The following is a 27,895-nucleotide window of genomic DNA, read 5'->3' on the forward strand; positions in this document are numbered from 1 at the left end:
GGGCTACTCTACATCCCACAGGTTTTCTATTGTTTGCAAAAATTTCAAAGCTTACATCATTTGCATATTTAAAATAAAAATTTATATGCTTAACAATTAAGAAAATTTACACTATTGCTAGATTTTAAATCGTTTCTGATCGATTTTGAATCGTTTCTAAAACTTTCAATCGCTTCTGACTAAAGTATGGGAGCCAGATTTTCCAATATTCCGAGTGTCAAAAATCCAAGTAGTCTCTAAAAAGGTATACAAAGAGAAAAACAATTTATTTTGTTAAAATCATAAATAAAATATCTTCCAAATTATGGCCTTTTTCTTTGTAGTGTCTTAAAATATGATATTCTTGACTTAGAATATCACATCTATTAAACTCTATATCTAGAGCTATGAAAATGTAATGTCATTTCTAATACGAGTAAATTTGATCATATTACGAGTATACCCGATCGTTAAATCAAAAGTTATGCAAATGTTCTGCTTTGTACTTGCAAAGCAAAATCATAAAACCTTGAATAAAAGTGGATGAACTCTCAAAATATATGCTTAATATTGCTTCGCTATACTTTATTTTGCTATCTAGTTCATATAATATAACATATATAATAAACATTTATCATCGATAGGAATTTTAAAGAATTTTGTAAATTTTCTCTTCTTTTTTTTCTTTCCGATTACCTTTTCGAATTATTCATTTTTTCGAATTTTTGTGTTTAATTATTTTATGAAATATATGAATCTTTCATTAAGTATTGATATTTTCTATCTTTGAAATAACAAAGTTGAATTGAATTCACAATTATCGACCAATTGAATATTTGAAAGTCTTATGCGAATATATTCACTGAGAAAAAAAGTATAGTCAAAATTAACCGAATATGGAGAATTTAACTTATTTCTGTCTCTATGGAAACACCAAAACGCTCGGTAATTTTTACTGAAAGGCTTTGGTAATGATTTTGGTAAAATTAACAATAAAATATGGTTTCATAATATGTGATAAAATTTTATATGCATTAAAAAATTGGTAATTTTATCATGATACCTTAGAGCAAGGCATAAATACCATTTATTGGGTTAAATTTGAGTTTCAGTTTTGTATTTTTCATTAAATTTGGGGCAACAACGTTTATAATTTTATGAACTAGAACTTCATGTAAACGCTATAGTATATTTTTCGTCTTTCGATATCATAAATTTCTGTTTTATTTACCAGAAAAATTGTTTTTTTTTCACCAGAAATGCCATCACCGTACAATACAATATGGTAATTTTACCAGAATTTTGCTCTCCGTGTTAATATGCCACTTTTTCAAATTATAGGGAAGGTTTTTGGTGAAGACCACCTTAAGTCTTACCTATAAAAAATACTAAAAAACAATTTTATGTAAAAGTATCACCTATGATAAAGTGTGGCTTATAACTGTAACTAATAACTTATATTAACTGAAAACCTTATTTTATTAAATTTTCCGTTATTTTGAAAGCATTCATCGGGATTAAGAGCAAATAAATATCCAAAGTGCTAATCTGTCTATATAAAATCTATTATCTATCTCTACATTAAATATATATTTATCTAACTGTACATTAAACCTATATTATTCTATTTAGTATCTAAAATTTGTAATATCTAATTTATCACCTAAAAATCTATGTCAAAAAGGGGGATTCGTGAACTTATGTTTCCCAAACTTTTTTGCCGTGTTAATGAGGCATATTTTCAAATTACACAGGAGAGCGTTTTTGGTAAAAAAAAATTAAAAAACGCCTTAAGACTTATCTAGAAAAAGTTCTAAAGAACAATTTTATGAAGAAAAAATCACTTTTGAAAAAGTATAGTTAATAACTATTACTAATAACTAATATTGATCCAAAACCCTAAATTATTGAATTCTGTATTAATTTGAAAGTATGCATCTGCATTAAGAGCAAACAAAATTGAAAAATGTTAATCAATCTGTCTATATAAATCTATATTAATCGATCTATACATTAAATCTATATCATCACTCTATTTATAATCTATAATCTGTATTATCTAATCTGTTACCTAAAAATCTATATCAAAAAGGCAGATTCGTGAACGTTTTGTTTACAAAATAGACATCTTTCATTTCAAATCTTATAAAATGTTTTTTTAGAAACTCAGGTTTCCTTAACGTTATCAAAATTGTGAAAAAGAGCTGCATAAAGTAAACAGCTTTCTATAGATTACAACTATTTATAAACTTTGGAAAATTATACATAATTTATGGAGGTTGAAAACGCTGTCATTTTTGTCACTACTTTGAAGAAGCTCTCTGAAAGAAACTCAATACGCAAATATCGATCAAAATATCAATTTATAGACTTGCAGTAAATAGTGTTTATTTAATTATATTTAATGCATAAGACTGTGTATATCCTATCAAAGTTAAAGCAATGAAAAGAGTTAGATAACGTAAAAACTAACAATAAAAATAAAGTATTACACTAATTCTATAATTTACTAGTTACAAAAAGAATAAATAAAATTGTGTGCTGATTTCTTTTAATTTATTACAGATAGCGGAAGCCAAACAAACTGTATTGAAATCATACTGTATCGAAATTGTATTTTTGATTTATTTTGCTTTCTTAACTTTCCCGTGTGGATAATTTTAAAAATACGATTTTGATTTTTTATTTCAAAATTCGAATTACATTAAATGCACTTATATGCGAGACAAAATTGTATCTTATGTGTCGTATTTTATGTGTCAATAATTCAGGTTTGTGTAAATGATAATTCTTGATTATTAAAAAAAAGAAAGATCATGATTTTAAAAACTATCTTTATTAAAAAATTCTTCGTAATTTAAACAGGGATAAAATTTAACTTTATCTTTATTTGACAAAAAAATAAACTTAAATACTTAAACAAAAGCAAAAATAAGCGACCATAACTGATCGTGCATTCCTGTTGAGATAAGAGGAATTACAATGAAGTCAATCCTGACAACCTATAATAAAAAAAGATAATAAGTGTATGAAATATAATATTAATACATTTAAACAATATGCAAAATTAAATCAGGTTTTAGTGCATGTATTTTCGTAAAGAAAATACATTGGAAAATAGCAAGCCATAAAGAGTCTTTCGGAAATGTTTACTAGAAAATTGTGAGGAGTTTTCTAGTCGTTTCTTAAATTGAAAAAAATTATTGATTTTATTGATAAGATTTATTAATTTTATTAATTCGCATTTAAAATCCTAAATGACTTTTTAAAGTTGGTTTACGTTTTGTTATTATCAGCATTTTCGACGATTCAAATCAATTTTTCTAAATCTTCGTTTATCTTTACATTTGTCTGACAGATTATACAGATTTAACGAAATTTAAGTTTCATTACATAAATAGGCTTAAAGCAAGCGAATTTAATTAAAGTTAATGTTTCAAACAAAGGGATATTGTACATATGGTTTCAAATTAATAGAATCCAAGAGAAAGCGACTATTTAACATATTTGCTTACAAACATAAAATGTAGTAGACGATATTTCCTCGAACAAAGGGATTGATTTATATTCTCTCGGAGAAATAGTTTAAATAAGCACTCCTATTGGAAAATCAATCGTTGAAGTAATAAGGCTAATAAAAAATCCCACACTTTTTTAAGAATATTTAAAACTGTGTAGTACTATATTGAACGATAAATCTTGTGTTGGAAATAACTATGTCGCATTAAATACCCCCACTATAAATTCACTATCTGTCTAAGTTGACTACTGAAACAATGCATCGCAAGTTGTCAACTTACTCGGGTTTCACTGTATGTACAATTTAAAAAAAAGAAACTTACTTTTTTACTCATTCACATATGCACAATTAGGTAAATTGTTTCTCAGATCCTTTGTACACTTATAGGATTTCGGTTTTCTCTTTCCACTGCACTTAATAGAGCAAATGGATGGTTGTTTCCAACTTGACTGAGTACAATGAAGCTTTCCTGGACCTTTTAATTTCACGTCACAGCTGAACAAAGCTGTAAAATTTTCCTTTTTTATAGATTCTCTCAATTTGCTAAGTATGAGCATGAATAGGCTATTGATAACAATCGAACAAGATTTGAAAAAATTAAAAAAAAAAAAGAATATATTAAAACGGATTAAATATTATGCTTGTCAATTGTATAGATATATTTTTCCTCATTCCTGAATTTTGAATCTTTTTCATCATGATTTACATTCAACAACTATAAGAAAAAAAAGTTAAGCGATTCTATTTTACATTGAAATGTTCACAATCGATAAAAAAAAAGGAAAACTTCCTTTGTTGTTTACAGGGTGTTCCATAATGACCGCCCTTAATATAATTATTTCTATTAGCCTTGTTGAAAAAATTATGCACGTTTTGGGTCTGAATTCGACATTTAAAAGGAGAAAATATAAAAGTTCTTTTAAAACCAAGAAATTGCGGAATTTTAGTTTAGAAAAATTGCCCAAAAATTTGTCGAAATGGCTTCGAAACAAGTAATGGTCGAATTAGAAAATCCGTGCTTTTAAAATTAAAACAATATATACTCATTTCTGAGCAAACTGCATAGCATCAAAAGTGATTAGAAAGAAGAAATATAAGAAAAAGATATTAATTAGCTGCCTGGTTGTTGTTGTTGTTGTTGTTAATTTACGTCGCACTAGAGCTTCACAATGGGCTATTGGCGACGGTCTGGGAAACATCCCGGAGGATGATCCGAAGACATGCCATCACAATTTTGATCCTCTGCGGAGGGGATGGCACCCCCGATTCGGTAGCCCGACGACCTGCGCGCGAAGTCGAGCACTTTACAGTTTAACGAGGACCAATACCGCACACCCTCGATCCCTACGCAGACTGATCCAAGTGGTCACCCACCCGCACACTGACCGTAGCCAGTGATGCTTGACTTCGGTGATCTACTGGGAACCGTGTCTTTACGATCAGTCCACTGCGGGACATTAGCTGCCTGGAAACAAGGGCTTTCGAGTTTGTAGTAGGATGCTCTAATCACCATTGTTATACGTTTAAGTCCAGAGTGAACAATTTCATATAGTGGCCACCACAATGAAACACCGTGACATACTAATTTCTAATTTCAATAGTGCAAAGGATATATAATAATTTTATAATTTTACTTTTAATAACGGTTACGATGATTTTAATTTAACTTTTTGCTTGTTTAGTTATATGTCAAGAACTTTTGAATGAATGGAATTAATGGCATGGTGTGTCATGCGGCAGTCACTACACAAAGCTTTCTAAATCATCTGAACCTTGTTGCAACAGTGCTCAAAATAAACTGACAACCCTAAATAACTTTTGGTCCAATGATCGGATCTTCGCGCTCTAGGACTCAATCTTAATGGTTCGAGGAGGTGACCTCAAACATTCCAATTTATTAATGCCGGCGATATTTCCAGTTACGAAATCAGACACAAAAACGCACTTTCTCTGAATAAATATGTCTTTTTCTCGATGGTTTCAGATTTCTGACCCTAAAAATATAGGGGTACTCGCGAGATGGGAAATATGGTCTCAATAGTTCGGTCATGAAAGCTGTCAAAAATTTGGACACCTTAATGTTAATTTCACTTTTTGCGTATTTCACCATATCTAGAGAAATTTTTAAGTGAATTGAAAATTTTCGCATACAATTATAAAATTTGTTCATCCGAAGATAATTCCACGCAGAATTTAACATTTAGTAATTATTTATTATTTTTATTATTTTATTTCATGATAATCGAAAAAAATTTTGAATTGTATGGCATATAATTTGTACATTATTTCAAATAATTCAATTTTAAATTCCAAAATACAAAGTTTGAGCAAAATCGGTTGAATAATTCCTGAGAAATTGGAATTCTGAAAAAGTCTTATTTTTAAAATTCGATTTCTAAGGAACTATTCAACCGATTTCGCTCAAATTTTGTGTATTGGAATTTAAAATTACGTTCTTTAAAATGATGAAAAATTGTACACCTCTCAATTAAAATTTTCTTCGGCTGTTGTTAAATAAAATAATGGAAAATAAAATTTAAAAAAATATTTACTATAAACTAATTTTTTAATTGAATTATCCTTAGATAAACGAATTTTATAATTGCGTGCAAAACTTTTTCAATTACATTTAAAAGTTCTCGAAAGATGGCGAAATACACAAAAAGCAAAATTATCATTCAGGAGTCCAAATTTTGAACCGATCTCTTGACCAAACTATTGGGACCATATCATCTAGATTGCGACTGCTCTCTATATTTCGGGAATCAGAAATCTGTATCCGTCGAAAAAATTATATGTTTATTCAGAGAAATTACGTTTTTCTGTCTAATAACATAACTTAATATATCGTCTGCACTCATTAATTAGCATATTTGAGGTAACCATTAATATTGAGTTCTACAACGTGATGATCCTATCATTAGATCAAAAGTTATATAGGTAGATCTATTTATTATTTTACGCACTGCACAACTATGGTACTAAGAGCATCTAAATACGTACCCGGATGACGTAGGTTTGAATTCCGCTGACAGCCTACGAACTTTTACTCATTTCTCCTAATTTTGAGACTATACGATTTGCTCACAAATTAACGTATGCTGTTTCAATTTTGAATACATGCGTTTTCAAGTTTTTACAATGAAGTTCACAAAGTATTTTTTTTCATTCCGAAGAAAAGAGCAAGGGATTGTAAACTTATTATTAGAAATACTTTCCAGGTAGTCGAAACTAAAAATGCAGTGTAGCTTTTAAATTTTTAGATTCCTTTGCTTATTTCTTGCTTTTACATTAATTTGCAATCCCTTACGTTTATACTTTTTGACACTACTTCTGACAAAGACTCTCAACAGATTCTTACTTGTATAAATAACGGTGAAATGCTGAATTCTGGAGAATACCAACTTTCACTTATTCGATTGGTGTATGTCCGAAATATGTGCTAAATATCCTTATTTACTTACACAGGCGAATGTCAACATTCACCGTTGAAATTCGAATTTCCAATTTCGGCCATCCATACTAATACATAATTCTTTTTTTTTTCTTTAAAACTGCTCAATATATGTTTCTTGGTCACATAATTGATTAAAAAATTTCAATATTATTTTTGTTATTTTCATAGGTTTAGTTCTAGGATTAAAATTGTTTGTGGAATACCTTTTTAGAAATTAAACAACAATAAATACTTATTGAGATCAAAAGTCACCTCATTGAAAACAAGATATTTGTTAAGAACTACCTCGATAACCGTAAATCTTAATTTAGTATTGATTTATTTTAAAAAAATTAGGGAAATTAATTATTACACTTAATTTTATATTTACTTTTTATGATGATATGAGCGTCAAAATAGGAAAGTATTGAAATTTCCAATTCACTTAAAAACAAATATACTTACGTTTACAATCAATTAAAGGCTCAGGTTTCCATTTATTTTTCTTGCATCTATAATTCCTTTTTCGTTTAGTTTTATCGTGTGCCACTGCATGTCCGTAACCACACTTCTGTTTACATTTACTGTAAATAAAGTAGAAAAAATTAAAGCCCTACATTCACTTTAAATTTAATGCCTCCAATAGAGCTAAAATGTAATTAAATTCCAATTTAAAAACAGGATAGATTTCTTGAATACTTGTAAGGCAATTACTTCTTGAAAGAGTCTTGCAATAGGCCGTGCATGGGAACGTTATTTTTTAAAAGTAACGAGTACAATTACTTTAAGTAAAAGTAACAAGTAAATTGGTAAAAAAGGTTGATTTTAAAAAGTAACGAATAAAAAGTACAAGTAAATGTGCAAGTACAAAACCAAAAATATTAATGATTTTAATGTACATTTTAAGAAAATCGAAACTTCAAAATTACTTTGCATTTCAATAAAGAAGTCCAAAATTTGGAGCTCTCTCCTGACCGAACAATTGAGACCATATTCCCCAGATGGCGGCTACTCCCTATATTTTGGGGGTCAGAAATCCGTATCCGTCCTAAAAAGGGTATGTTTTTCTCAGGGAAAGTACGTTTTTGTGTCTGATTTAGTAACTTAAAATATCGTCAGCGCTAATAAATTAGAATATTTGAGGTCACCTCCACGAGCCATTATGATTGAGTCATAGGTCGTGAAGATCTGATCATTAGTTTCAGGCTGGTTTCAGCTGGCTATTCAGGCTGGTCCATTTTTCTTTTCTTTTATTCATTTTTCTTTCTTTAACGCATTGTGCATCAATTATATTCCCGTGAATAAAAAGTTTTTTGAAGCAACTATTCCCATTCTTGCATTAATTCTTTAAATGTGACAGTGGAAAACAATCTTTTAACTTCTCACTGCTTGTGTTCCGATCATACATTCTAAGACGAATATTGCTAATGTAGATGCGTTCTATCACCCACAAAATTTCGTCGTCGTGTTAAGATTCCCCCTATAGTGACCAATGATTGTAACGAACATAAAACTATACCCAAGTAGGGGCTTTCCGAAAGTGACGGACGATTCATGAAAAATGATGTCAAGAAAAATGGAAGGAAACTGAAATGTCCAGAAGGAGCGCCCAGTAAAGGATCCTATGTGATTTATTCTTCCCAAGTTTTAAAATTGATACCAAAGTTCGTTTACTGGATAAACTGTTAAAGGTTTACTGATGTATGGCACACCATTAAAATTAAAATATTTCTCTTGTCTCGTCTCTTCACTGGTTGCCATTAGTGCTTATTTAAAAAAATATGTTTGATAGTTTTCTTAGTTAACAGCGTTATCTCTCTTTAATTAATATAGAAACTAGGTGTGAATAAATCACTAGTTTTCTAAACAGAAATCATGAAATAATAAATTTTTATTTTTTCTATTTTTCTTAAATTCATTTTTTTTTTTCAATTATTGATCTATTTTAAGGCACCTGGAGACCAAATAACAGCTTTAATAGATAAATCCAATATTTCAGAACAAAAATAAAAATAATTATTGACAAAATATGCACATATTGACAAAATATACACAAAATATAATGACAAAACGAGTAAATATTGACAAAAATATTGGCCTGAAAAATATAAAATATTTAAAATATTGACAAAACGCACACATCTTTAATTTCTATTCCCTTCGTATTCATAATTTCCCATCAACTATGCAGTTCAGTGTAATATTCACTGAAAAGCTGCTACCATTCATTGTTGTTAAGGTCACTTGCCAATACCAGCAAGCCTGCTTGGTGAAACCAAGCGAATTTAAGGCAAAGGATGTATTTCTTGTTTTTTCAGTGGCGCCATCTGTGGCCAAGAATGTAACTTCAGTCACACACACGGCACAGCAAGTTTTAAAAGGTGGACCCATTCATACATCCATGGATCGTAATTTTGACCAGAACCTGCGAACGATCAATCTCCCCATTGGTATTGATTTGTTATGGGAACTTGAAGGACTTTGTGACCTTACAAATTTAACGTGAGCCAATAACCATTTACTAAACGGTGAGTCTTCGGTCTGCGAGGACCCAACTCATAATTTCTTGGAATGGGACCAAATGCCCTAACAAGCAGGCTATCCCTACCTTTTATTTTTGAATCCTATTTAGTTATAAAATACATTTTTTTAGCCTTTTAAAGTTTATCACTTGTCGTATTTCTTGAATATTTTAAAGAAAAATGGTGTATATTGAATTCAATGAGCTGTTGGTAAATCTTATAATGTTTTATGAATAAACACTCAAAATGTACTTGATTCTTTCCACTCGCTCAACATTTTATAGCAATTATTCGTGTTAACATAGTTTAGGTGCTTATTTTTTTTAAAAGATATACTTACTATAATCCTGAAGAATACTTGGTACAAGATATAAACGAGTTTGCCATGCCTTTTATTGTACAATCCGCTGCTCTCCGCTTCGATCTTGTACCATTTTTTGTTTCTTCACCTAAAAGTTTTAATCATTAAAAATATGAGGATTAAAATTCATTATAAAAAAAAAATTTCACCGATAGATTACTTTTAGTAACCGACAAAAAGTGTTCTAGTCACTGAACGTAAAAATAAATGTTTGCCTGTAAAACTATCATGACATTAAAATGCTGTAAATTCTTTTTCATTAAATTCATGGTCCCTTACAGTAACCGACAAAAAGTGCTTTAGTCACTGAACGTAGAAATAAATTTTTGCCTGTAAAACTATCATGACATTAAAATACTGCAAATTCTTTTTCATAAACTTCATGGTCCTTCACCGTAACCGACAAAAAGTGTTCTAGTCACTGAATGTAAAAATAAATTTTTGCCTGTAAAACTATCATGACATTAAAACATTAAAATACTGTAAATTCTTTTTCTTAAACTTTATGGTCCCTTACCGTAACCGAAAAAATGTGCTCTAGTCAATGAACGTAAAAATAAATTTTTGCCTGTAAAACTATCATGGCGTTAAAATACTGTAAATTCTTTTTCGTAAAATTTACTGTCCCTTACCGTAACCGACAAAAAGTGCTTTAGTCTCGGAACGTAAAAATAAATTTTTGCCTGTAAAACTATCATGACATTCAAATACTGTAAATTATTTTTTCTTGAAATTTACTGTCCCTTACCGTAACCGACAAAAAGTGCTTTAGTCACTGAACGTAAAAATAAATTTTTGCCTGTAAAACTATCATGACATTAAAATACTGTAAATCCTTTTTCTTAAACTTTATGGTCCCTTACCATAACCGACAAAAAGTGTTCTAGTCACAGAACATAAAAATAAATTTTTGCCTGTAAAACTATCATGACATTAAAATACTGTAAATTCCTTTTCGTAAAATTTACTGTCCCTTACCGTAACCGGCAAAAAGTGCTTTAGTCACTGAACGTAAAAATAAATTTTTGCCCGTAAAACTATCATGACATTAAAACGCTGTAAATTCTTTTTCATGAAATTTACTGTCCCTTTACCGTGAACGCGATGCGAATCATGGAGCAAAGCAAAACAGTGTAGTTCCGTCATCTGTCGAGGATTAAGAGCGGTGCCTGACTGTTTTCTTTTTCAAATTATTTTAGAGAAAGATGTTCTTTGGCACCGGCTGGGATCGATCCCGAAAAGGATGCACACTTCGAATTGAATTAAGAAAGTTTGTATAATAACCATATAAATTAATGGCCAACTTAACTAATTTTGTTGAACTTCGTAACAATTATGGGCACTGGGCGTACCTTAAAAAATAGAGTTGGACGTATAAATTAAAAACCAACTTTCCTAACTTCTCTTAGAGTGTAATCAGTTTTTTACATAAACTGCAACATCTATTACTGTGAATATATTCAAACAAAAACGTGGACAATTTCTGAAATGCTTTTGCGGCAAAAAAATTTTTATTTACGTAACTAAGAGTAATTTTAAAAAAAATATGTATAGTTAAAATTTTTGCAGCTTACAAAAATGGGAACATCAAACATTGATTTTCCGTACAATTAACACACGAATGTCTAATGGATTGCTCTAAATCTGTATCATAAGGTAACAGAATATTTTCACCAAGTAACAATTACTAACGTAGTTCTACTAACTCGACGAAAGTGAACTTTTCTTAATGCTTAATCAAGAAAACTCTTCTTCTGTGTTAGATTCGAAACGACTAGGCTACTGAGTTGAGTATTGTAAAAGCAGAAAATCGTAGAATTGAATTAAAAATGCATTTATAATGAAATCCTCTCCAAAAAATGAATAAATAAACTGACATTTCTAGGTTACTAGAAAGTGTGGTTTCTCACGAATAAAGTTTAAAACTAAGTATTAAAAAAATATTTTTAAAACATTTAAAAACTCAAGACTATTTCCGCTTGCTTGACTCGCACTAAATAATATGATTTATTACAGTTCACTCAGTGATGTATTAAAAGCAAGTCTTAATTTCGTAATCCTTTAGTTGATTTTGCAAAGTTTAATATTAAGACTTAGTTTAATGGTTTAAGTATAAAATTTTGAAAACTATTAAAAAGGAAAGAATCAAATATATATTTTAAAAATAGATTTTTTAAAATATTTTTTTTTTAAAAAACAAGGAATACATGCTAGTTTCATTACATACAACATATGAAATAAATATTGCAAGTACTTAGCAATAATGCTAATAATCATAAATACTAAAACATTACCGTTGACAATTTCTTCATCTTTGTTTATCTTCACATTATATTTGTCAGATGCATTGCCTTTATTTTTATGGGCAACTAATTTACCTTCTGGAATTCCTACCCCAAAAAGCTTATATTTATTTGAATCTTTCATCTTTTTCCGAATAAAAATCTTTCCAGTTTTCGTCTTTTTATTGATCGCTGTATCATTCTTTCTTTGCATATCAGATGGAAATATACCTGATTAAAAGATTAAATTACAGCTTGAGCACATTCAATATTCAATATAAGAAAACACATACGTATAAAACTTATGAAACATATTTTTAGCGCTGTTATCAAAACCAATGTCAAACAGGTTTATTCATTAGTGATAAACCTGTTTGAATGAAAATAGTGATAAACCTGTTTGAGAGATAAATAAACCATTAGTGATAAACCTGTTTGAGAGAGAAAAAAATCATAAAAATCACCATTTAATAACCTGTAACTCAACCTCTTGATTGTATAACCGCCTTGGATTCGTTTGGGAGTCGTCAGGCTTTTGGATTTACGATGCGCAAAAAAACAATAATAGCTAAATAAATGAAAATAAATACGGAACACACAGAATAAAATTCAATCTCAATGGTTTAAAGGACGTCAAACATACTAGTTAATTAGTGCAGACCACCAAGTTCCTATAACAAATCAATACCTTTAGGAGTACTGGATAAGTGATGGATCGCGTTCTGGTTCAGGTTAAAATAACTATCCGCAAATAGATGGATGGTGTGAGAATGTGTCCTAACTGATAAACGGGTTGTAACGTATTGTTTTGATAGACGTCAAATTATTGGTAATAGATGGCGCCACTAGAAAACAACAAGAAGAGCACCCAGTGGCCCCCATCCCCCCAAGCTCTTGGGCGCATTCTTGGGCAAATTCTAAATCTCCCCCCCCAAACTATTNCCCCCCCCAAAAAAACTATTCGTTTTATTTAGTGTAAAAATTCCCCCCCAAGGTTTAAGTGGGCGCATCGTGCGCCCATCTCCCCCCCCCCCTGTTGGGGGCCCCTGAGAGCACCCCTCTGCCCTAAAATAGGCTTGTCAGTATTGACAAATTTTCTCCTTCACCCAAACAAATTTTTGGTGTTATGAACCCGACTTCCTTGTCATTAATTATTCCTGTTTCTATTATGTTTTTGTTTATCAATCGCGTAAATATTAAGTTTAAACCCTTATTGCCCATATTTTAAGACTTCGTTTTTAAGAAATATTGAAAAAGAAATTATATTGAAGAAAGCAAAAATCAAAATCTATCACCCTTGGAAGAAAAAACCAAACCAGCGAGTCCAAAAGAAGATGAGATTAATAATATCAAAACTGGTTTGGTTACCTGGAAAATGCTTCCAAGAATTCCAATCAATCTCCTCTTAGTTTCCAGTGTCAATCAAAAAAGTTTTGATGTTTTCAATTCCAATATCCTTGTCAATGATTATTCCAGTTTTGATTACGTTTTTGTTTTTTCTACGCTTAAATATGAGATGAAACCCTTATTATGCATATTTTTAGACTTCATTTTTGATAAGAATAATAATATATTATATTTTGAGTTGATAATACATAAGAATGCTTATAATGTATTATGGCGCAGCCTTATAAATTAAATTAAAACATTTACATTTGCATAGAGTAACATTACTTACTTTAAACATTATTTTTAACCTAACATTTATAACATTTTATACCTAAGAAAAAGCTTATCATTGTATTAAAACTTGAAAAACCATGTTTGATAATTTAGAAGTTCTTTTAGAAAAATATATTTAAGGATTCACATGATGCTGATGGACCTGTATAATGCGGGCTCGATTGATTCCCAAAAGCATAATGTATGGGATTTTCACATTTGAAGTTTGAGAACGTATCTTTCTTCATCTTCAAATTAGACAGAAAAAATCGACTTTCTGAAACATGGAAAAGAAGAATAAAAAAAATGACATAAAAGAAATATCACTGCGATTTTCTCATAAATGATCAGTTTTACCAATTTTATGTGATACTAAGTAAGCTTATGTATCGCATATGAGAATATTTTGCGCCAAATGGCAATAATGCTAATGATTGAGCTAAAAGATAGACAAAACTTTGCCAAACAAACTCACAAAAGTTATAAAAATAACATATTTTTCTCTAAAAAGTGTTTGATTGCAGAATTTTCGAAGAAAAGCCTTAAACAAATCATAAGAAATTGTATTGATTTTCTAATAAAATCAATAAAATGCACGATAAACAATGCTTCGGAATTCAAAATTTGAAAATTCATAATTTCAGTCACAAAGGTTTGAAACTGTTATTATAAACTTTCTTTTAGTTTCAAATCTTTTATAACCTTCAATACTTATATGCTTTGGAATTTTTCTAGTGTTTTTGACATATTATCTACATTGTATTGGTTGGAAGAAATTATAAGATATGAAACTGAAGAAAGGATTTGAATAAAGCATTTCTTTTTTAAACTATTAAGGATATATTACAGTGATATTAAAAATATAAAGGTTGCATTCGTTCATTACCTTTATGTAAATTTTGAAATAAATAAAAATTTAAAAAAATTTCATAGGATGCAAATTTGAAACAAAATAAATTTATATTAAGCTTTCAGAACATCAAATGTCAGTTGCTGTTATCATTATAGCGCTCAATTCTCGTTATGAAAGCAATTTGTCACCAGATTTGACATATTTTTTGAAGCAATTTGCGCCTAAGATCAAGTTTTGTAAATATTTCTCTCGTACTAAGCCCGTCATTATAAACTATTAAAAAAATTGCTGCGTTGCATTAAAAATCTGAATGACAAGGAAGTTAATTTTTATTGAAAATAAAAACACTTTGGCATTTAACTTTTATTGTGTAGTCATTTAAAACTTAAGTTTTCTCGACGCATTATTAGTTTCCTATAAAAAAATAAACATGCAATGTCTATCACAATTTCCCAGAGCTTGTTTTTAAAATAAATTGTGGTTTAATAATGAATAACATCAAAAATAAGGGAAAATAAATTTAAAAGAGGAGTCAATAAAACTATGATTTAACGTTTAAAAAAAATTTGATATTTAAATTTAAAAACAAAGTAATTAATCTAAACTACCTTTTTAAGATAAACAATATTCCAAGATAATTTCAATTTTTCTTTTTTTTTATATCAATAAAGGGAAACCTCATGAAAGAACATTTTTGTGCATAAATTTTTGAAGCAAATTAATGAAAAATATTTATACTTTTTATGTTTACGTTATTCCACTTGTTATTAAATAAATTTAAATATTTATAGAGCACATCCTGTAAAAATAAAAGCATGCTCATTGCGTAAAATGATTAAAAAAACACATTAATAACTCTTAATGAAGTTATTTAACTTTGACTTATTGGAAGAAATCTGAATTACTCCAAAGAGTAACCGTTTATATATACGAGAATATTTGTTCAAACCATAATTTAATTAACGAAACCACAGTCACAAAAACGTATTTGGATTGTTCCTAATAGTTAACTTAGCGGATTTCGGATTTTTATCTCCATATATACTAATATTTCGGCAATCTTGAAATTATACTCCCAATAGTAGGGGAGAGTGGGGTCAATTGTAACATGTTTTACTTAACTATTTTTAACTAACAAAAAATCCAATATATTATTAGTATTAATTGACAGACGAGTAAAGTAAACTATCCTCTACTAGAAAAAAAAATACCTTATTTTAAATATTATTATATAAGTTATTAACAAATTTTGACAGTCGTGCACTTGTTACAATTGTCCCCGCTTACGGGGTCAATTGTAACAGTTCATAAATTCAACTAAAACATAGTTAATTACACATATTATCATAGTTGTGATATATTTTTTATTTGATCAAAATAGTAGTGATATTTTAGGAGTAAAAATAATAATGAGCAGAGACCTAAAGGGTTAAACTTTTAACTTTAAGGGGTTAAAAATTTTAATTTATGCTGTGAAAGGTGACAAATAAAATAATGCACATGCAACATAATATAAATGATATAGGAAACTATTGGTGGTTCTTAAAGAGTTAAGTAATGGTTTGTAAACATAAGATTATTTATTTTCAGCTGTTACAATCGTCCCTTTACTTATTGTTACAATTGTCCCCAAGACGCCATTTCAGCTTCATTTGTTAAAAACAATGCTAGTTAATAAGCAAAACTAATTTCTTTTTTTTTAAATGTTAATTAAGGTGTCCACTTACATATTCGGTTAATAATTTTTATTTGTTTAAACAAAATTACTTTGTTACAATATAATATTCTAATACCAAAAAAAGTACTGACGTAGTGTGAAAATATCTTTTGTGATGTAACTCTTTCAAAAATACATAAAAATGGTTGCCAGCAGGGGTGTACATGTAGATTTATTAAATACACCTTGTGCGCCACCTAGGAACCAAATCTAGAACCCGACTTTCAAATTTTTGCTTTGTTACAATCGTACCCTGTTACAATTGACGCCACTCTCCCCTATAGGCAGAACAACGAGATTTTCATTCCCTTTACTGCGCATTACGACATCTCAGAGACATCGTGTTTTTTGTATTTTTATATTTTTATTCCTCAAGGGCTACTCAACCAACGACCTTCAAATTTTAGTTTTTTGTCAATTAAAATTCAGCAGATAAAATCTTTAAAATTTGTTTACACCTTACAATTCAAAATTTTTTGACCATTAGTAAATTAAAGTATAAAAAGTAATTAATAATTATGAAAACTAACAAACAATTTATCTTTAGATAAACAAGTTTCATAATGGTGCTCAAAAACATTTTTATTCGCTTTATAAGTTTCGAAATGCACAAAAAGGAAATTGAAATTAAATGGCTTGAACTTTCGATCACTCTCCTGCCTAAACTATTGGGACCACTATTTTCAGATTACAATATTTTGAGGGCTCCAAAAATTCGAATTTGTAGAAAAACTGTATGTTTATTCAGAGAAAATACGTTTTGTGTCTGATTTTGCAACTTAGAATATGTTTTGCTTTAATTAATTTTTACATTTATGATTAGGCCCTCAAACCATTAACCTCTTCGAAACGTGCGAGTCATATATGCATTCCCAGGTTGGCGACAATCAGGGTAAAAAAGATAAAACTGTTAGCCAATCTATTTTTATAGCAGGTTATTAGTGGGTGGGGTAATAATAGTTTACTATATTTAATTCACCACTACTAAGTTCAAATTGAAAAATTATATAGTTACGCTTTTAACAGACATGGATTGGATGTGCTAGATTTAAAGTGACAGCAAAAACGAGTCTGTCAAATTAACCATTCCCCATACTTTAAGATACCGCTTTTTACTTTTTACCATCCTAATTCTTTGTTCGTACGAATACATTTGTGACTCGCCCATCACGAAAAGGTTACGATTGAGTTTTAGAACATAAAAACCAGATCATATTAGTTTAAAAGTTATTAAAATGTTAGCTTTCCTTCACAGTGTACAGTATCGAAATATTAATTAAATCAAGAAAAATGTTTGAATTCCCTAACTTTTAAAAAAGATGTTTTGGGATACGTTGGATGGACACACGTTCCTATTAAAGAAATGATGAACAGCGACCAGTAGGAGTAAAAAATGGACAGAAAAAATGAGACTTGAGTTAAACATGAGTTTTCCATTTACAAAAAGAGAATTTTTCTTCAAGATTTGGCTACTTTCTATTATCCAAAGAAAATAGAGGAATTCTTTGCCAAGAATAAAGTGACTCTTTTAAATTGGCAGAGAAATTCTCTAAGTCGGAATACCATAGAGAATTTATGGGCTATCAGCTGGCCAAGATTCTCAAAAATGTATTTCAGAATGGAAAATTCAGCGAATCATTTTGTTCATTATTTTAAATAAGGTATAGGATTGAAGAAATTGTTGAAAACTGTATAAGGAAGTGTAGTAACTGCGGTTTAGATTGACATGGACTTATTGAAAAAACTCCAAAGCAAAACTTAATAAGTTTTATTACGAAATAGGAAAACACAATATAAACTAACGATCTTAGACCGGACAATTTTGATGGCAGCGCCATCTTATAACTGACACAAATAGTAGACAAAATTATAAATTCTGGTAGACTTTTTGCCAAGAAGAGATAAACTGGTTCTAAAACTTTGAGGGGAAGACGTATTAATTACTATTTAAAAACTATATGCATTCATATTTTCAATAAGCTATGATTTTTCAAGTTATGCTTTTGATTCAATTACTGAATTCGTTACTGCACTTAAAATCTTTAGGGCCGGTAAAAAATTTTGAGAAAATTGGAAGAAAAAAAAACTTTAAGTCTTTTTTTACCAAATGCTGAACTTTCGGCAGGGGAGAATTAGAAATATTATCAAGGCAATGCCTCTATCCATGCGAGTAAGCCAAGCACATACTGAAGAAGCGAGTGGTAATTAAGAGACAGATTCCCTTACTTTTGCATTAATGCGCACATCACCTCTGCGCATCCTAATGCAAGACTATAGGAATTTGACACCTGAATGAGCACCTGTATTCTTTCATACTGCTTCCTGAGTGTGTCACTTCAGTTCAAAAAATTGATTCGAGTCAACAATGTTTAAACTTTGAAATGACCAGTTAAATTTCCAGATCTTAACCCAATAAAGAAATTGCGCACTGTAAAAAAATTTAAAATAAAATTTCGGTAAAAAGCACTGGCACTCAGGATAAGGGTGCTTTTTTACCCTAAAATCCATTTTTAGCGGAATATGTTACGGAGCAAAAAAAAATCTGATATACCGTAATCTTTAAGGTAATATAACTAACATAAAATCACTGAATAACTCTAATTAAATAAATATTAATGTAAAAATTACGGTATAGTCGTATTGTACGGTAAAAATAGATTTTGCGGCAAAATTGATTTTAAGGAGAAATGGATTTTACGGTAAAATTTGCTTTACGGTAAAATGTATTTTACGGTTAAAAAAATTTGCGTTACAATGGATTTTATCGTAAAATAATTTTTACGATAAAATGGATTTCATGGTACAATGGATTTTATGGATGATGCAAGAAAATGCCTGTATCTTACACCGCAATTTTATCCGGAATTTTTACGGTGTATAGTACTTTTGAAAGACAAGTTAATGCAAAAAGCTGAAATTCATCGTTAAAAATGAATGATATAAAAGATACTCCATTCGTCAAAAGATACAAGTTTGTCAAAAACTAGTTCTATCAATAAACCAAGATTATTTGATGAAACTTGAGAAGTTGTCTCCAATACTAGCTACTAAATATTTATATATATATATATTTTTTCCTTTTTCCATGTTGACCTCAAAGTGTGTACTCTGGTTAAAATACTGACTTTTTATTTTTCTAGTAATTATATGTTTGTAAATCAGGATTGCTTTGTTTTTTTATCCTTAATAATGTTCCTTAATAACTAATAATAGAATAAAATTTAACTCTCGACTCTTTAATTTTCACAATATTTTTCACTAGTCTTAAATTCTATCCTCGTAGTCGATAGTATAGGACTTTTATGAAGAAACTGCAATATTTCTTAAAAACGGTATGCTCTACTTTTCACATTTATGTATAAATTTTAAGTTATAATCTTAGGAGGAATGTTTTCGATTAAGCATATTGACAAATTGTGCGCAAATAATTAAAATAAATTATTTTTTCTTAAAAACAATTAAATTTTGGTGTTTCCCCTCAATAGATTGTCGGAGAGATTTTTACGAAAACACCTCGAAAGAAAATGAAAGAACAAGAATGTTTAAGAAAATGAACACAACTTGAAACGCGTTTTTAAGAAAATGAACGCAGCTCAAAGTGCGTGTTTATGGAAATAGACGCCAGCTCGAAAATTGTGATTAAGAAATTGGGCACAGTTTCTGTAAAATTCGGGTTTAAGAAAATGGTCACAAATCGAAATGCGTGTTTAAGAAAATTGACATTCCGTTTTTCTAACTTCTCTTATGAAAATTGTTCTTTTCTTTGATCCAAATAAATTCGTTTTGCGATGTCGTTCATCTGCCTATAGTATAGTTACTTCCATTATAGTTACGTCTATTTGCCTATACAATGGTAAAGAAATCCCTCATTTAATTGCTAAATTTGGGTAGAACATTAAAAAAGTGGTATTTTTGCTGTGTCCAATTTCTAGAATACGTATTTTGAGCTGGGATCATTGTCTTAAACACGCATTTGGAACTGTGCCCATTTTCTTAAACACGCATTTCCAGGTGTGTCAATTGTTTTTAAAACACGCGGAATTTTTATTTGTATCCAGACAAAAAAAAGCTCACCGGTGAGATAGTTTTTTGCTTTCATGCTAAAACAAAAATTAAAAGTACGTACCTTCGAATGATTTCTTCTCGTAGCAGTTTTCAATATCGCACTTTAAATCTGGAAATTTGTTCATCTTATTTTTTAATATTGATAAAGTAGTGATTATTTCATTTTCATTATTGCTGTAAATAGAAAAAACAATGAGTTATAATTCGATGTTCATTTTGTAAGTAAAGATTGATCACAAATTCACTCGAGACTTAAATATTATGTTATTTTATAAACGGCGTTAAACAGCTGACCCTATTCTGAGTCTACTATTTTGGATGTTTAACTTCTTAGCCTTGCAGTTTTGAACCCAAAGCGGAAGACAAGGGAACTCTTGGGTTAAGGTATGGCATTGGGACGACTTAGCACACGTGAAGGATTTTTTTGATGAAACTAATACACATTTACGTTAAATGGAGAAGAAAACCACGAAATCTCTCATGGTCAGCCAACGGCCAGATGATTCTAACTCATGTACCGTCTACCACTGTAAATACTTTCTGCTAGCACTGTGGCCGGTGTAAGCCGGAAGCAGAATCCGTATCCACCAGCCACCACTGGGATTCGAACCTGGGCTCACCTCATTGGGAGAAGAACGCTCTATCCCATAACCCACAACGACTCCGAGATTTGAACTTCACACAATTTTTACAATAAAATGTTGGAATAGAAAAATAAAGGCATCGGGATTGTTCCCAGTTCAGGGTTATTAAAAATGAAATTTTTTGCAAAGAAATAACCCGTTTTATTGATAGTGAATACTTTGAGCTATGTTCTAATTGAAAAATATGGTCATATTGTGATTTAAAATACATTGACGCAAGTCAAGTGTATAGTTTTTTTTTATATTGTCTGTTTTGTTTACTCTCCCCACTGTTTACCACAAAACTAGAACAACTTCAAATATAAGCTAGAGTTTAATTTAGTTTTGTTTTAATATAAGATAAAATTACTTCGATGAACATGAAAGTGGAAACAAAACACAAAAACATGTTTCATATTTCATCGAGTTAGCATTCCTGTGATGGTGTTCATAGTATGGTCAGAAGAGCGATAGAAAGTCTAACCTGCCATATTTTAATCAAATATAATTGGATTTTTACTTTCAGCTGGTTTAACTATTAAGTATGGCTGATAAGGTAACAGCTCCTTTATGAAGTATTTGGTATAATGCTCCATCCTCATATTTTAAAAATCTCGTTTCAAATGTTTTAATAACTCTCATTTCACGTATTCAAAATTTTTTTAAAAAGAAGCTGTATTTAACTACAGTAAGGCTAGATTTTTCAAACAGACCAAGAAGATAAACTGACAAATCATCTGATAAAGAAAAAAAAAATAGTCAGTTTTATCAAAGAGAGAAGACTACGATGAAATACTCTCAAAAATCTAAAATCACTGTTGCCATGCCCTAAAGAAAGTAACTCAGCCACTGCTGATATTTTCAGCAAATAAGCCTCCAGCTATTTATGGATCGTGAAACTTTAGTACATTTTCTTTTAAACCGAATGTTACTTTTTATGAAAACTACATTTTATATATTTCATTTTTATTAGGCAATAACAACTTTCCAACTGAGGATAAAAACATTATGCACGGCGCCCATACGTTGCAGTGTTCAAAGTTGGGAAAAAACATTGCAGTATCGTCATGAAGAATCTTTTTACTCCACTACCCTGGTATTATCATGTAAAAATAATTCAAAGAAAAGTGATTTGTAATTTTAAGTTTTATTTAATAGTGTGCTTAGTACTCAGTATCACAGCATTATTATTTCTGAACAATTAAAGGAGGAAGCATCTAAATTAAAACTTAAAGGTGCAACATAAGTCCCACGGCAGTATTTGAAAATTAAAAAAAAAAAACTCCCGAATTTGAGACTAAAATTCGTAAAACAGGCTTGAACGTGAAAAATGCAGGTCATCATGGATCCTCATTTTCCCAAGACAAAATTTTTGATGATTTTTCTATGATGAGTCAACATGAGAAAGATGCTTACAGTCATGAGCATCCATCCAAAACCATCTTACTTCTTGATGATACTATCAAGACTGACCATCACCGTCATGTTATATTACGTTGCTTTGAGTGACATCGTTTGCCGAGAAATCAAAACGCAAACAAATAAATTCTTTATATTATTACATATTTCGATAGTGCATCAAAGTTCGAAAAAGATCCGATAGTTAGTACAAATAATTCTATATTCAACTAAATAATGATTCTATTCTATCTTTTGGATTTAAATGAAATATAAACGTAATTGGGGGGGGGGGATGATATGGAAATGAATTTACAAAAAAATAAACAAACCAGGAATAAATGAAAAAAAGTGACTAAAAGAAAAGAATTGAATAATTGTTAAACTAATAACCTTTTAATCAAATGATTAATGGAACAAATGTATTGTTAAACAAATAATAAATCATAAAAAAAATTATATTAAAACTTTTTTCTTACTTTTCAATTGAAAAATACCATTTTTGAATAGGGTATGTGTCTTCTTTTGCACAGTTGATGAAGGTTAAAAGACAATCTTTAGCATTAAATGTGTTTAATGCTGCTCCATCCGTTAACACACAAAATGAGATCAGTAGGACCACAAAACCTATTGAGACGCCAACAAAATTTAAAATAAAATTAGCGTTAAATAATATTAAAATACATAAAAAGCCCGTCATAACGGCAATTCACAATGGCAAATGGAATGGTCGTTATAAGTAAACACATATTTAATGCTAAAATAGCAATAACTGGAGTTAAATTGGCTGACGAAAGAAAACCCATTTGAGGTGGGCAGCAGGATTCTTCAAAATACCAATTTTTTTTTTTTATTGTAAAAAGAAAGATAAATTAGTCTATGGTTGCTCACAGATGTTTGTTTTATTAACATATTGGATTAAAATTGGAAGAAGATAGTAAGGTGGTAAGGTTTTTCGTGTTATTTTACTCATTTAAACAGCAGAAACACGTCTTTTCTTCAAAACATTTTTGTCGCAATTGCAGAAGAATAGTAATTTATTAATCGATCGATAAACAAACAATTTTTTTACCTTTAATATAAGCATTTTGATGTTGGCTTGGAAACTTATCGTAATTGTGAACTTCTCGTAGTAAGCCGCACTCGTTATATCGAGTTTTTACTGTGTGTGGTGGGGTATTTTTTTGTCGGATAACCCATCACTTACCGCAATGTAAAATCATAACCAGGGTCTTGCTTGATACAGGATTAAAGTGGTGTGAATAAAGCTCAATTAAAAAATAATAATAAACAGAGAAATCATTGAAATGGAAATAAAATATCTATAATATCTGAGATTAGCCAAATACATATAAAGAATTAATACATTCGAGATGTAACATAATCAATTAATATATTGTACCGAACACTTAAAGGAAAAACTTATGAGATTAAATCTTTTAAAAAATGATTAAGAGGAAGAGAGCAAGTCAAAAGTCAAGCAAACGGGAAAACAATAAAAGAATAAAAATTATCTCAATAATGACCCTAATAGAAGATAATGGAGTCTCTTCTGTAAATTTTAAAAAAGAAAGTGTTCTTTCAACACATTAGACGTTTATAGTCTTTCATTAAATTCCATATACTTTTCATTAACCAGATAGTAACTTTAAATAATTGCAGATCAGCATCTTTTAATTTTTCGAAGCTTTCTCTCTCCAGAATGTCTTCATCTGTATTAAAACCATCTTTTCACTCAATAACATTTTTCGTGATGTATCTCATTGAGAAAAAAAAAATCGACAAACTCTTCTATTTTCCGTGTTCTTTCTTCCCATTTGTTGACCCACCAGCTAACCATTTTAAAACACTACTCCCTAAATTGAAATCATTTTATTTTTATTTTATAACCGTCGCAATTTTGAGTTTACGACTACTTGTATCGCACTTTAAATCCGGAAATTTGCTCTTTTTTTTAAAAAATATTGATAAAGTAGTGTTTATATCATTTTCATTATTGCTGTAAATAGAAAACGATAAGTTACAATTCGACGTTCATTTTGTAAGTAATGATTTATCACAAATTTACGCGACACTTAAATATATTATATTATTTTGTAACCGGCATTAAACAGCTGACCATGTTCTGAGTCTACCATTATCGGTGTTTAACTCTGTAGCTTCGTAATTTTGAACCCAATCCAGAGGACAGGGGAACTCCTGGATCAGGTATTGGGAGAAGTTTTCTTTCGTGAAGGACTTTTCGATTAAACTAACCCGCATTTGCATTATATGGAGAGGGATAGTGCGAAAACCTCCCCACTGTTAGCCTGATGGCAAGGGGACTCTAACCCATGATCCGTCCACCACTGAGGATATTTTACGTCAGCACTGAGATCGGTGCGAGCCGTTTGTGGAATTCAAGTCAGCCAGCCGTCGTTGGGATTCGAACCCAATTTACCTAATTTGGTGGCAAGCGCTCTATCCCTTGAGCAACTAGGGCCAAAAATTGAAGTCATTGATGAGAACTTAAGGACCCCACACAAAATCAACATATCCAAAGATGCGTAGTCCAAAAAAAAAATGGCGACACTCCTAATTTCAAATAGGAAATTCCTAGTCTTGCTACCCTATCTAGAATAATGACTAAGTTAAAACATTTAAATTCAACATAAATAAATATCCTATCGTTCAAATACAAATATTTTCGTAGTGACCATGTCACTACGACACGGTATATAAATTGCATTAAACGTAATGAAGTAGAACATATAGAAGAAATTTCAATTCGATAAAATAATATGTTAAAAAGAAATGGCTCATGCGAGCACTGAAATAATTGTTGATAGCTTTTCGAAGTGGTCAATTGATATTGAAAAAATGTGTTTGTTTAAGGCGTGAAACTGCTACAATATTTGCTACAATTTTTCAGAGCATTTATTAAAATTTTTTAAATGTATTGTTATTCGAAAAAACTGATTAAACTTATTCACGTATTTCTCGATTAAGGGACCTTTGTAGTCACACAAGTAGCACTTGTAAGCTCGAGCGAAAAAGTAACATAATACAAAAATAACTTTTCTAAAATCATTACCTTTATTTCATTTTAATGTCTGTTCGATACTATTAATTTAGCAAAATATTTCAGATTATTAGATTTTTAAAAAAAATTTCCTAAAAGAACATATAGATTAAAATACCGTAAAATTGGTACAAACGAATGTGGCACTTTAAGTACAATGGCATTTTTTTGTTAAAGTAACGAACAATTCTTTATTCATCAATGACATTATAAATTGCAATTATGATATTTAACATTAAAAATAGCTTTAAATTATCAATTACAAATAAATTTTCCAAATTATTTGTCTAAACTACTCTTTCCAAAAATTCAGATTTAGAAACTTATTAATTACTAACCTAAGAACGTATTTTTATCGATGAAACAAAGGTAACGGTAATTAAAATTTAATTACGTTTCTTTTATATGTTATGAGAAAATAAAAACTGCCAACTTATTTTAATTAATTTTTTTTTATATTTTTTAATCAATGCATCAGAGCCATATGGCACCGTTATAGCTAAATGCTAATATAAAATAATTAAATGCTAGCATGCAATATTTAAATACTAGTAAGCAATCGTTAAATGCGGGTACGTATTTTATAACTCACATGTGTACTCAAGCACTCGCGAGTATGAGTACACTTACATATTTTTGTTACATTTTGTAGATTGATTTTTGAAAGGTTAAAAATTTAACTACAGTCAAAAACTAAATTTTATCACAATTTATTAGTTTGTTAAGTGTTTTTTATTTTATAATCAAGATTATTAAAATTGATTTTATTGGTTTCCTTATAAAGAAACTTTCATAGAATAGCTGATGAAAAGATATTCAAGAAAAGAAATTCTATAGATTTTGCCAAAGCTCTTGAAACACATTAACCGAGAATGTCTTTGTAAAATACTCAAGATACATAGGTTTCCCATAAAAAGAATCAATGTAATTAAAAGCCCATATGAAAATAGTAATAGGAAAATTTTAGTAAATGGTGCAACAACACAATGTTTTAACATCAAAGCTAGCGTCAAACAGGGCTACGTAATGTCTGAAATGCTGTTTAATATAGTCATTGATTGGATAAGCGACCAATACTTAATTCAAAGAAAATCTAGAGAGCCTAGATTACTCTGACAATATTGTATTATTACCTGTTGTTATGCAACCGAAACGAAAAAGGTGCGAAACAGGTTGGATTATAAATTGATGTGATGAGAAAACGACCAAAATACTAAAAATTAGTAGCAGTAAAAATGATGACATATTTATTAATGGAAAAGAAATTGAAAAAAAAAACAGATTTTAACTACTTTAGAGTAAGTGTAACTACTGAGCGTAGTACAAAGGAAAACGTCAAAGTAAGAATTAAAAATGCACAATATTCTTCCAGGAAATTTCAAAGAATTTGGAAATCATCTAACTTAAATACTAAACTATACTAAACTCAAGTTACAAATTTTTTATGCAGTTAAATCTGGGCTCTCAGCGAGTCGTGGAAACTCGGAGAACAACAAGAAAACTAACTCGATACTTTTCAAACTAAACGCTACAAGTGAATTTTAAAGAAATACCAACGAAATAAAATCACAAACAAGCTCTATAATAAAGCAAAAACCAAACCCATCACAACAAACATGAAGAAAAAAAATCAAGATGGTCCTTGATAGGACACAATCTAAGAATGTCCCCAAAAGACCCAACTCGAACAGTTTTGATATGGAAGCCGGATGGAAAACGGAAAAGAGGCCGTTTGAAATTAACTTGATGACAATGATAATAAAGGAAAGAAAAATCCTGGGACGACCCAATTGGGGGAGTACAAGGACCTGGAGGAATGAAACTCCAAACTTGTGACCTCATGCGCCACCTGGCGTAACGAGATTAAAGTCAACTTTTCAACTATCACAACTTCCTTTTTTTAGAGTTTTAAGCAATATTATTAAAAAAAATAAATTTTTAATCACTTACATATTCTTTTCTTCATAGCAAACACAAATATATCTGCCTTTAAACGTATTTAAAGTCAATCAAGAATTTATAAACTATTGAAAATACAATTAAATTATAATTTAAGAAACATTAGTATAACAAGTCTTATTATTCAAAAAAAGTAATATTAATTCGCTTAAGTTAATCAGAGAAAATTAGCTTCAAGTTTACTATAGGAAATTAGGTTACCATTATTTAATGTACTAAAAGTATTATCGTAATCTTTCGTGATATACTTTATCAAAAACAAAAAAATACTAAAACTATTTACTTTCATGGAATATATATAATTCTTAAATTTTTAATGTGTTAACAATATGTGTTTCTTTGATGAACAATGGTTTGGAAATCTATTCCAAGTAACTTAACAATGACTGAAATTATATTCTGAAAAAAAAAAAACTTGCTTTCACGGAAACGTTATGATTTGTAAATAATTTTAATG

The 27,895-nt window shown here is 29.8% G+C and overlaps 1 protein-coding gene across 1 annotated transcript; it reads right to left on the minus strand.

Annotated features, from left to right (window-relative positions):
• Positions 1–2,802: 2,802 nt before the first annotated feature.
• On the minus strand, positions 2,803–27,635 carry LOC107451392 (uncharacterized). Its single transcript, XM_016067460.3, has 8 exons — positions 27,430–27,635; positions 22,898–23,045; positions 20,459–20,571; positions 12,113–12,331; positions 9,798–9,906; positions 7,401–7,519; positions 3,822–4,004; positions 2,803–2,981 (listed from the first exon to the last, which is right to left on the minus strand). Exons 1-7 carry the CDS (start codon positions 27,443–27,445, stop codon positions 3,826–3,828), a joined length of 903 nt encoding a protein of 300 aa, XP_015922946.1. The 5' UTR covers positions 27,446–27,635; the 3' UTR covers positions 2,803–2,981; positions 3,822–3,825.
• Between the last annotated feature and the right edge of the window lie 260 nt (positions 27,636–27,895).

The sequence above is a fragment of the Parasteatoda tepidariorum genome, chromosome 1 (genome assembly GCF_043381705.1).
Source record: "Parasteatoda tepidariorum isolate YZ-2023 chromosome 1, CAS_Ptep_4.0, whole genome shotgun sequence".
NCBI lineage: Eukaryota > Metazoa > Arthropoda > Arachnida > Araneae > Theridiidae > Parasteatoda > Parasteatoda tepidariorum.

What these genes read in the sequence shown, in the direction of transcription:
- LOC107451392 (XM_016067460.3), bottom strand. An exon ending in CGAGAAGAAATCATTCGAAG is followed by an intron (nt 12,332 to 20,458) that starts GTACGTACTTTT and finishes TCTTTTAATCAG; the next exon opens with GTATATTTCCATCTGATATG. An exon ending in GCCTTTAATTGATTGTAAAC is followed by an intron (nt 4,005 to 7,400) that starts GTAAGTATATTT and finishes AAAATTTTACAG; the next exon opens with CTTTGTTCAGCTGTGACGTG.